This window comes from Ammospiza nelsoni, chromosome 3 (genome assembly GCF_027579445.1).
Source record: "Ammospiza nelsoni isolate bAmmNel1 chromosome 3, bAmmNel1.pri, whole genome shotgun sequence".
In the NCBI taxonomy this organism is placed as follows: domain Eukaryota; kingdom Metazoa; phylum Chordata; class Aves; order Passeriformes; family Passerellidae; genus Ammospiza; species Ammospiza nelsoni.
The window spans coordinates 37,105,752-37,118,353 of record NC_080635.1 but is presented as its reverse complement, the minus strand read 5'-3'; the positions used below and the strand labels follow the sequence as shown (position 1 = coordinate 37,118,353).

Sequence of the window (12,602 nt, the reverse complement as noted above, 5' to 3'; positions counted from 1 at the left end):
CTTCTGGACAATCTTCATTATCTAAAAACATTTACACAGAGTCAACACAGTAAAGCTGGACAATTTTTTGATAGAAAGTTATAATAGGAAAAGTGCCAAAATTCAAGAGGCAACATAATTTGAGCATTATTGTAATAGAGTATGGAATATCCAGTAATATCCACTGTGATCCATGCTGAAAGTTTCAGAATTTATTATTAAATATGAAGGAGCAGACACATTTTTACTTAAGACACCATGTTCACCTGGAGAAGGCTTCAAGGTGACCTCACAGCAACCTTCCAGCATCTAAAGGGGCCTACAAGAGAGCTGGAGAGGGACTTTTTTTACATGGGCATGGACAGGGCAAGGGGGAGTGGCTTTAAATTGAAAGAGGGTAGATTTAGATAAGACAGGGGAAGAAATATTTTACTCTGAGGGTGGTGAGGCCCTGGTACAGGTAGCCCAGAGAAGCTGTGGATGTCCCATCCCTGGAAATGTTCTAGGCCAAGCTGGATGGGGCTTTGGGCAACCTGGTCTAGTGGAAGGTGTCCCTGCCCTTGGCTGGGGTTGGAACTTTAAGATTTTAAAGGTCCCTTCTAACCTAAACCCTTCTATAATTCTATGATTCTGTCTCCTTATTTGACACAGATAATACCAAGTGCTCAGACACAAAATTTTTACAGAAAGATATGCACTTTCACTGGCAAGCATGCAACTTTGACTTCTCATTTATACCAGTTTGAATGAATAGCTTCAAATGAGATGCAGGGCTGCAAACAAACAGTGAATATGAACCTAAGTAACCTAAGTATTAAATGACTACTTCCTTTACTAAGTTCTGTCATTCCTTCATTCATGTTCAATGAATGAAGCACAGATCCTTTGGGAAAAAATAGAATGTAAACCTATAATTAAATAAATCTACACAATGGGGGGTGGGGGGGAAGGCATGAAAATATGAAATTGGGCATTTACTAATTCCTTATTGCTTCGTTTTACAGTTACAAATTAGTCATTGTCCTCCCACTCCTTACAGGAAGAGAAGTAGTTTCAAAATTGGAATGTGGAATAATTTTGAGTAGAAACAGGACACCTCACTGAGTAACTTCAACACTGAGAGAGACAGAAAACTCATGTGCTACTCTATTCCCCTCCTTGCCTGTGCACACATATCAACTCTGTTTTACAAGCCTCAGTAGATATGTCAGGACTGAAATACCATACAAACTGCACATGGATCAATCCAACAGAATAATAAGATCCATCTATTCAGCAGAAGTTTCCACTCAGATTAAATGCATTCATTCTCCAAGCCAATGAAATACTGGAGGTTGGTTAGTTTAATTGTAACATATCCCATTCACAAAATGAAACTGCAAAAAACCCCAACGTTTCTCTGAAGCAGCCTGGCAATCAAAGAGGTCATTCCTTTTAAATTCCAAGCTTTCATCACCTTAAATTGCTGTGCTAGGAGCTATTCTTCACCACAGCCAAAAATCTCAGCTACCTGAAAAGCAGCAATCCCCTCAGTCCATCACTTGTTGTAGGTTTTTGTTTTTAATGCCTTATCCATATTGTATAAAATTTTCAGGAAACAGGACTTGTTCCTTGCCTGGGCTCTCTGCTACCAAACTTCAGCTGAACTGACAAACTGAGCACATTTTAAGAATCTGAAATATTCCATGACAAAGCTTGAGTAGCTGTAGTACAGGTATTGCAACTTACTCTCTCTGAAAATGCCGTGCTTACAAAGTTCAGCATAAAGTTGAAGAGTAACAAACGATTTTACTCTGGCTCATTATTAGAAATAATTTATTATTAAGAACAAAGCAAACTGATGTCTAACTACTCTGTCATCTGAGAACCTGAACTCAGTCTTGTGTACTAGAATGCTGCTCCTGCAACAGAAATGTATTTTAAACTTTTCCAAATAGAGCATGTGACTATTTTCTCTGGTTTTAGGAAGCAGAAATATTTTTTAAAAACCAAACTGAAAAAGTGCTGTTCACTTCTTTAAATATGTATTTCCTGACATGACATTTTGTTTCATGGTTGCATTTTTAAATACCAAGTCATCTAAATAAGAATTTCCACACATTTTGGATTAACATTAAGTAAAGAAGTTTAGAACAGGGACTTCAAAGCAAAATTATAAATTTTAAACAAGTTAAACATAATTCAGCTGCTAAAAATATAACAAAAGTTAATGATCTTGGAAGACACAAATTACTTCTGCTTTATGTGTCAGGAGGTATCAGGACAAGCCTAAGCTAGTGAAAGGCACTAGGTAGAGAACAGATATGAAAAATTATTTCAGTAGTATGTATTTTAAAATCTGATTCAAAAGCTTCTGAAAACTGTGACTGGTGAAAGAATTCAATCTACAGGTAAAGGATTCCTCTTCTCTAGTTATTAAGAAGTTCATGCAGCATTTTTATTTTTATTTGGAGAGCCTTTAAGTGCTAGTTCAGACCTTCTTATTCTTCTGTGAAAATGACAATACCTAGAGCTGCACTAAACACTTCTTGTCTTTTAAATGTATTAGTGAAAATAGCTAACAGGCAAGCTAAAAATCCTTATCCATGTGTAGCAACTTGCTTTTACACATTTTTCAACAGAAGACTCCCTTATCTTTCCATCGAGTACTACAATAGGCTGCTTTTGTTGGATGTTTCTAGCAGCCCATTGTAGCCAGCACACCAGAGCTGCGTGGCCTGGGGCCAGGAAGGAAGGTGGGGAACACGTCTTCACAGGTCAATTTCCACTCTCCAAGTTTTCAAGTATTTGAGAGAAGGTCATGTTACAGCACAGATTTACATAGCAGACAAATTACATGACTGCCTGTTCTCAGCATTTCATAATTTCAATAGAAAAATTAGGTCAAATGAAAAGGAGGAAGAATAACCCTATCCTTTCATGCTAGTCCGAAAATTAAACAAAAAACTTATTTAGCTGGGGTTCTTGCCAAAACCTTGGTAAAATTCTGCACTGGCAGTAAACACAAATTAAAAGTACAAGATTTACTATTCTTTTTGCAAAATACTTTTTCTTTTTTTGTGCATCCAAACGACCACAAACCAACCCCAAAATTTGCTCTATTCTTGTTTTAAAACACTGGTTTTACTATTAGTCCAAAACACATGCATTTTTACAAATATGCATACTACGGAGGAACGAGTTAGTAACTTCAATGGCTTTCCCCCACAGCCTGACAGTCTAGCAGGAGTGTTAAAAGAGGAAACTGCTCTTTGTATCATCTGTCCAGAAGAAAAGAATAGTAATTTCAAATGGCTTCCCCCCACCCTCAGAGCATGAAATACACTGCACTTGAAAAACGGCAATATTGGCCAGCCCCAGCACTGCCTGAACTCTATGTTTATTCTAGACAGAGACTAAAATTACAGTGTTCATATTTGGCATTCTTTGACTAGAAATTCACAATTTTCTTTTTTCCAGAAAACAACACTATGATATTTCATTTGTTATCTAGGATAACAAAAAAAATACTTTCCAATAGCAGCTCAAGGTATCCTATGTGAAATGACAAATTTGAAGTGTTCAGGTATGAACCCATATATCTGTATATCTTAACTTACAAGCTAAAACAATTGCACACAAATACTATTTAGTATACAGTTAAAATATGCTAATCATTGTCCTAGGTAGCTTTCAGGATTTGTTTCAACAGAGTCAAAGAGTTGTAGGATTTAGCCTGGCATTCTGTTGATACTCTTACTGAGCAAGCAAAAAGAATAAACATTAACAAAGAAATTACTGGCTTCAGTACTTTTAATTAGGCTTAACATTATTTCAGTTTCTAAAAATGCCAAATATGAAACCCGACTTACTGTCAGCAGTAAGAAAAGCTTTAAGCTACTGCATATTTAAGAAGGGCTGTAGTTTTAAGGAGCTCTGAACAAATTTTTGAAGACAGAGTCACTGTTAGCTGTTCACTAGGTTATATGTGCATTTGATACATATTAAACACGTAAAAAACAGGAAACACAACTTTATGTGTAATCTGTCATTTTCCGTATTCACTAACACAAACTCTGAGGGAGGAATTTTACAGAAAGCTTCAGCTTAGCATGTTGCATCCCTGCAGCTGAAAATTCAGATGAAAAACATGGGAGCTTTTTTTCTCATGCACAAAAGGAACTTCTGGGAACATTTCTGAAGGACACCAGAAAGTTTGTCTAGCATACAATGGTTCCTACTCAGCAGAGCCCTCCAAACAAAGAGCAACAGATGCACATGTGGTATTAATAACAAAACATCTCCTCCCTCTGTTAGTCAAGAGAGGACAGCTAAGGACAGACAGAGTTTCAGGGTACTTACCTACTCGGAAGTTGGTGGCTGTCAGAGTGTCAGCAGCATGGCCGTTTTCACTGATCAGGGTGGTTGTATTTCCCTTCTCACAGTTGTTCTGACAGCTGCCTTTGGTACAAGTCACTTTACAGATGCTGGGTGTAAAGACCACCTTGATGCGACCAGTGTGATTTCCCACTGTCAGCGGAGGCAAAGAAAAAAAGAAAAAGAAACAGATCACTTTGGTATCCATTGATTTCCTTCAAAAAGGTTTTGGGAAAAAAAAAAAAAGGCGCCAGGGGGGAAGGCGACAGGTCTACAGGAGGAGGGCAGTCTGCAGTGCTCTCTCATAGATCTCCAGTGGTGTCTCTGAAACAGGAGTAGGAAGCTTAGCAAACAGAACTCCGGGATCTGCTCCAAAACCACATTTAAAGTCAAGTCACTGGAGTGGGATTAGTAATCACAATGCTGCACTTTATTCACAGGCAGACAAAGAGCAATACCAAGGGCATGACAGCTTAAATAGCCGACCCTGACAGGCAGATGTAATGTAAAGAGCTGGCTCTGCACCTCGAGGTGAATAAACTCTTGTGTACTCCTACATACTTTTCCTGTTTCTGCACTTATTAAGTCACTATTTGTAGCTCAACCCCTGGAAACGTTTTAGGCATGCGGCATGTCTGAAAACATCTGTCTCAAATCTCCTGGCACCCCAGCCTGAAGTGGTCAAACCTTGTGACACAGCTGCCTGGACCCATTTTTTCTTCACAGTTTTTTGGCACTGTTTTTCCACAAGAATTTGCATATTATAGACTGAGCTCTACTGTCAGCCTTTGTCTTAGTAATGAATAGCTCAGAGAAAAGAGTGAGAAGTATCAGTACTTTAAAGTACTGAGATCAAAGATAAAAAATGGCTAGATTCTCCTTTTTTATATACTTCCCCATAGTCATTTTAAAAAACTTGAATGTAATAAAGGCTGCACAAGCACTAATTTGTTATTAAGCTAGTTATAAGAATTTCCTGTCACAGAATTATATGTAAAGCCAGATGTATTTGATCCTACATCTAACAGCTGAAGACAAAAAGCTGTATTAAAACTACTTATTAGGAAAAATGGTGAAAAGAACTGATTCAATTTGCAATTGTCTAAAAAGAAAACATTTTGTCCTCTGCATACTACTAATAAATTCAGCAAGTTCTTGAAAATATATCATAGCATCTTTGTGGAAACTATTAATAAGTACTTTTATATCAAACTTAAGAATGCCAAGATATGATGCACAGAAAGAGAAGAATCTCCTTCTTCCTGATGTAATAGAAATAAAAAAAAGTGTCTGGATAGCTGCCTAACCTAGTTCATGAAATACTTTCCAGACAAACACTTTTTTGAAAATATTAAGAAAAATCTTACAAATCTTCCTATTTCGAAAGAATATAAAACCTCCTTATGTCTGGCTCTTCATAAACAAATAAATTTAAGCAATTGTGCTGATTGTTTTGTCTACAGTAAAGGCATTGCTCTATTTGAACAGCAGCTGTATTACAGATGCTCCCACCTTATTCTCCATAAACAATGCCTGGAAAAGGAAGAGCCCTGACAGATACAAGAATAAAATACTTCGAGCAAAGGCCAATATTGTGATTTAGAAGATGTCTTGGATTCTAAGATGCCACACATTTCTTACAAAAATGAATACACCTTAAACAGATATAAGGGATCTATGAACTGCTGAGGGTAGAAATTTGAAACTTTGGTTTTTAAAAGCATAGCTTCAAAAGCAAGATTGCCATCTTTGTATTTTACTTGCATAGTTTTATATATATATATATATATTTTTTCCTAGAAAACAGTCCATTTTATGTATTATATTTTCAGACGTTTTAGCAATACTTTTCCTTTAGGATGTGATCTAATTAAAAAAACAGGGATAGTTGAGTCAGAAAAGTCAGTCCTGCCTACACTGTAGAAACCAGTATTGGGGGACCCAGACAAGATTTCTGGCTTAGCTGAAAAAAAAAATAAAATAACTCAGCTTTGTCAGTGCTGGAAGGGCAGAAAACGCAGAGCTCAATAAGAGATGGAGACAAAGCACAGAAACTGAATGGCCACATGGTTTGTTTTGCTATGGCATGGGAGAAAAGTGGAGTCCATGAGGGTCAGATTCTTCCACCTGACACCCACAAAAGTACACTTCCTACTGAGAAATATTCTGTACAACGTGTCCCCATTAACAGAAGGTTTGACCATAGTCCCACCACAGCACCTGGCACAACTGTGGTTAGCGAGTTATAGGAAGTGCTGCCATTTTCTGTCTCCCCAGGAGATGAGAATTCAACATGAAATTGTGCAGGGACAGACTGACAGGTTTGTTGTCCTCAGCCCCCCCAGAGGGACACCTTTCAGTAAGTCTTGTCCCCTGAGCTCTGCTGAGTGTTGGCTTGGGACATGAAGCTCATGAAGACAATAGTGCTGTTAGTGCTAAATACACCTACTCTGCAGTTAATGCATTTGGCACCAGCAGTCCAGACGAAACATCCCTATGTGTTGCATTCAATAAAATGTGCTATTCGTGAACCCAAGCAGCTCTTCTGGATGTGACCCAACTTAAAGTGCAATAGATTGCGTGCACACCCAGTCTAAGGCCCATAACTATGTTTTTGAAATAGTAAAGATGACATTAACTCATCATTTAATTCTCCTTCACAGTATTTTGTACTATGTGGAGTGCTGAGCTATAATAAGAACACCTGGGCAGAGTGTTCCCAGCAACAAAAATTTTAACATAATTTTTATCACCTAGTATAGATTTTACCAGAAAATCCTGTAGCACAATTATTCTAGTAAAAGAGATGCCTTCATGTGAGAGTCAACAGAAATTGTAATATTTGCTTTTCAATGCTTTTGGATGAGAAAACACTAGTATCTAAGTTTGGGAGTACTAGTAGTCAAACTGTACTTTCAAAAACACAGATCAATACCTAGAGAGGTAAAGAGTAAAACAATGTTTAAATGGAGTTTTTCAGGAAGAAGTCTTCAAAACAACATGATGGAAGCTCTAGTCCCTACAAATACTCAAATGATTATTCAGCAAAGTTTTTCATAGAATCTTCTGAGTTAGAAGGTTCAGAGTCCAGTTCCTGGCCCTGCACAGGACGAGCTCATAAGTCACACTGTATCCTTGAGAGCTTTATCCAAATACTTCTCGAACCCTGTCAAGCTGCTGCTGTGACCATTTCCCTGGGGAGCTGTTGCAGTGTGCCCACTCACCCTCTGGGTGAAGAACCTTTTCCTAATATCGAGCCTAAACTTCTCCTGACACAGCTTCAGGCCATTCCCTTGGGTCCTGTCACTGTCACCCCAGAGCAGAGATCAGTGCCTGCCCCTCCTGTTCCCCTCACAAGGAAGCTGTAACTGCAGTGAGCTCTGCCCTCAGTCTCCTCCAGGCTGAACAGACCCAGTGCCCTCAGCTGCTCCCCTTAAGGCTTCTCAAGGCCCTTCCTGTTTTCATGGCCCTTCTCTGGACACTGCCCAACTGCTCTATTGGCTTCTTATATTGTGGCACCCAAAACTACATTGAAGAGCACTGACCCTAAAATGTAGCCCTACAGACACTCAGTAGTTACCAGTGACCAGGCTGATGTAACCCCATTTACTACAACCCTTTGTGCTTGACCTGTCAAGCTGGTTGGTGAACCATCACATGATGTGTTTATCTAGCTGTCTGCTAGTTATTCTGCAATAAAGCAAATTCTCAGATATTCCTGTTTTGATAGTTGCAAAGAGACAGAAATAAGACACCTTCATATACTTTAGACATGGGAAGATTTTCTCCATCTTTCTTAGATTTATGAAGACTGTAAAAACACATAGCTTGTTCTCCCTCCCTAGCAGACCACAGCTTTTAACTTCAATTCTTTTGAAGACATTTAGGACGGATACAAAGCTAATTACGGGCTCTGAGCTTAAAAACTGATCAGCATTTGACGAGGTGATTCAAGGCAGAGATGTCACTACCATTCTTTTCTGCAGTTACAGAGAAGTAAACAGTACTATCCTCACAGATTCTGAGGCTTAGGGACCTTAATACAGATTAAGCAAACAGATTAGGCAGATTCAAGTTGAAAAAAAGATCACAAGCTCTTCTCCTGAAAGGAAACTTTTAGCAGAAACTTCAAATTTAGGCTCTTGGACTTCCTTGAATCTCCTCTTCTGTATCCCCCCCCCCCCCCCCCACTTCCTCTTCTCCAAAGAGGAAAATTCAATTCTAAATGAGAAACTATCCTTTCAATATCTGTTAGCTGACTTGGCAGTATTAATGCTAAACTCCACAATTTCACTAGGAAGGGACCAGTACTGCTACAGCCTTGACCTCTTCTCACTTTGGACTAGCTCCTTTTAAAGGACAGTATTTTTTTAAGGAAGCATACAGAGTATTTTCTTGAAACTCCAGTACCTCCACTGATGATGCCACTGTGACACAGGCATAACAAAATCTGCAACTTAGATTACCTCAAATCCCTTTTTGGAAAAAAAAAAGATAGTGCTACAACAACACACCTGGAATAATTTTTTTCTATATATATACAGACAGATGTAAATCCAATCTTCTAGACCAATTTTAAACATGTGGAAGTGAAACACCTCACTATGCTCCTAAGTATAACAGCAGACTGAAAAAATACAAATATGAGACCAGATAAACAAACAAGCCTAATGAAAAAAAAGTAGAATATGCAAACACCAAATAAATAGCAAAAATACTGAAGCAAATGGCTAAACTAGAGACAGATTGTTGGTTTAATAAAGACAGGTCAATCAAGATGACTAATAGTGGACAAAACTTCATCCCGCAGCTAGACAGCAAACTCACAATGAGATTCAGCCAACAGCGCCTCATCCTGCCTCACTTATACTTCAGAGTTTTGTGATACCTGTGATACATTTGTCAAAAGACATCAGTGAAAGAATGTACCCATAACTTCCAAAATCTGTAAAACTCTTGAGCCAGTTAAAAAAAAAAAAAAAAAAAAAAAGAAAAAAAAAAAAAAAAAAAAAAAAAAGAAAGATGTTTGGGTGAAGTGCTGGGATTTTAGTTGAAAGTTGGCATGATATGTATGAGGTTTTTTTCCATCTCCGTAAGTCACTATGATATAATATCATGAACACAGCAAACCCCTGCTGTGATAAATTTATGATTTAGCAACAACTGCAGGAGACCTGGAAAATGCAAGCAAAAGGATTTCTTAATATAATCCTTTCTGCCCCCACCATCCATTATGACAAATTTTTCCCCCCTGCATTAGTAAAAAAGGTGAAGTAGCTAAGACAGTGCAGGTGGCAGGTTTTATGTTCAGGTGGCCACAACAGCTTACACAGCCATGCCTGGAAAGAATTGTGTCAGGGGAAGGATTCCTCCTCAACCTCCTGAGTAGCTGTGCAATGCAACTCAGACTTTGTTTCTTCCTAGAAAAATTTCTATAAACACTTCTTTTCCTTGGGTTTATGGCTGCTCTCACAGCTCCAACATTCTGACAGTGTTCAACAGTCACAGTGGAGCTCAGGTGATTTGTGGTGTGTCCCTGTTCTGCAGGAAAACAATGAGCTAGCAACACTAGTGAAAGCAGGACTGGTATTCAGTTAAATAGTTAGCTACATAGGACAAGGGGGCAAAGAGAATAAAATCTTTTCATGTGTCAAAAATACTGATGTTATTTGTGTGACGGTTTTGTGCTTCACGGTGATCTAACCAAAAGGATTCACAATTTTAAAAAAATCACAAGCAGTGGCTTCTACCAGCTGAATACACAGGTACATGCCTTCACTTATGACAAATATCCTGAGACAAATCTCCTAAGGAAACAGAACTAGCAGAACTATCGACATTCCATCAGTGCCTCCAGTAATGATATACATTACTCTCTTTTCATGACATTCTACTTCTGCACTGATCCCAGTATGGTTTCATATGTTTATCTACACAGTGTGTCATCAGACCTGAAGGCTCTAATTTTAAAATTACATTCTCTTCACAATAAGAATGGATTATTTCAGGCTATTTCACATTTTCAAATTATAATCATGATGCATGAGGAGAGCATTTAAAATTGAATCATCCAAAATCAAACCAAATTAGCTTTTAAGCAGCTAATACATTCAGCATTTTAAATTGTTAGATGACCAACACCCTCTCTTTTTTCTTAGCTAAATGCTGACACAGAAAACAAAAACAAACATAGAAAAAACACCAAAAGAAGCAGAAGGAAATTACTTATTTCCTAAAAAAGGTGTCTCCCAGTTATTTCACCAATCCACCTGGTTTAGTCCTTACACTAAACATGCTTGTTCAGCTAAAAGGAAAGATGACATCGCATAAAAATCAATGGCACAAGTAAGATAGTTAAGCTCTTAGAACTACTGTCAAATGACCTTTTACACTTTTGACAACATGAGGATGTTCTGTCTTGTCATCACTTAGCCATCAATTGAAAATAAAATAAAAAAACTTAAACAACCAATAAAAACCTAGTTTCCAAAGATCAGAACAAGTTGAACTTAGCTGTCATACAACTTAGAAATAGAATCATCTAGAAGATTTATAATGCTAGGAGCTAATGAAGAAACAAACAAAAAAACCTAACAGAAAGAGAAAAAATAAAAAGACAAAGACACACTAGATTGACATATAGACCAGAGGCAGATCTTCCCTAAGTTTTTGATTACACATTGAAAGAAATACAGGCTTTAAAAGGCACAGAAAGTGCTGTAAGAGATTCTGAGAGATCACTTAATCTCGCCATCTGCATTTTCCCAGGATAAAACAGCAACATTAAACAAAAGGTTTGTCCAGACAGACTATCCTCAAACCCCTTCTATTATGCAGATTCCACAGCCTCCCCCCCCAAAGAATTTATTCCAACACTTCAGCCTCTCCTATTGTAAAGGTATTCCTAATACCTAACCCACTTTTCCCCTGTAGCAACTCAAGCTATTGCCCTGCTTCATCTACAGCAAACTTTACCAAAACATTATTCCTCTGTGGATCATTTTCTAACAAACTTGAAGACACTGCCATCAATCTTCCTCAGTCTCATTTTGACCAGACCAAAACCCTCTAAACATACCGTTTAACAGCCTGTATTTTGCACATCTACATCTTTTTTGTTTTGCTTTTGATACCAGTCACTGGGTCCTCATCTTTCTTCACAAACCCTGTCCAAAACCACACTTTACTGCAGCTGAAGTCTGATCAATGGTGGGGAGACCAGCAGAATTACTTAACAAAGCTTTACATAAAATGCTTCTATGATTTTATTTTATTTTTGTCTTCCAACAATGCACTGATACTTCATACCCAGAACCAATCTGCAGGCTAGGCCAAAGGGGCACACATCTACCAAATCCCTTTCTGATCTGTTGATACAGATACCATCTCAGTGAAACAAATATAGAACATCCCTTTGCAAATAAAGAACAACCTCAGCAGGACCAAACTCAACTCTTAGTCTGCTCTGAGCACTGGAGTAAAATCTCCTGCATTCAAATCTTGCCCATCTAAAAATCATGCAAAATATAAGTCTTAATCTTTCTGTAACAGTCACAAGTACAAACAAGTCTGAAAACTACATGGATTAAATAAAGGCAAGATACAGCTGTTGAGTAATTTGATTTTTGGCTTCAATATACAATGCCTACCTTTGCTCTTTGCAGAAACTTGGTTAGTGTTCCCTAGGTCACCTCACAGCCAGTTCCCTTTTCACCTCACAGCCAGTTCCCTTTTCACAAGCATTGGGAGAAATTAGACATGTCAGTGAAATTAAAAATAAGATGATTCAGATTTATTTAATACAAGATCCAATGACTTCTCTAATGCTTAAGAGTACACCCCCAGTTCTGCATGAGGTGAGGTGTATGTGTGCACATCCACCCAGTCAAACATTTTGAACAAGATAACAGCGTGGCAAGCTGTACTTGATTTAACATGCCTAGACAGCTGTAGGAACACATTATATTGAAATGTAATTAGTTTAGCATTCCTACTTTTTGTTATTTCTGTACTTCATATTTTCGCTGCATTTGTATTACGTTATTCATGTATTTCACTAGTTAATACAACTTAACCTTTGATATTTCATCACTTTTCAAGTACTCAGTTCTATTGTCTTGATGCAAACTGGAAGGCTTCCAAAAAAAAGCAAAACATGATCCAGCTATTTAATATGACAGTAACTGAAGAGAGAGATGAACTGATATTTTTGTTGCCATTCTTATTGCCATTGTTGCTGTTACACACACTTCTCTAGATACCTATTT

General features: G+C 37.9%; 1 protein-coding gene across 9 annotated transcripts in view; it reads right to left on the bottom strand.

Annotated features, from left to right (window-relative positions):
* The window catches only part of LTBP1 (latent transforming growth factor beta binding protein 1), a 186,506-nt gene that overhangs the window by 116,993 nt on the left and 56,911 nt on the right, over positions 1-12,602 (bottom strand). For 7 of the 9 annotated variants that reach the window (XM_059467847.1, XM_059467848.1, XM_059467845.1 and 4 more), the window contains exon 5: positions 4,321-4,488. In XM_059467847.1, the coding sequence (XP_059323830.1) occupies positions 4,321-4,488 (168 nt within the window). Of the gene's footprint in view, positions 1-4,320; positions 4,733-12,602 lie in introns of those variants that run through there. The other 2 variants (XM_059467852.1, XM_059467853.1) reach the window with 1 other exon arrangement.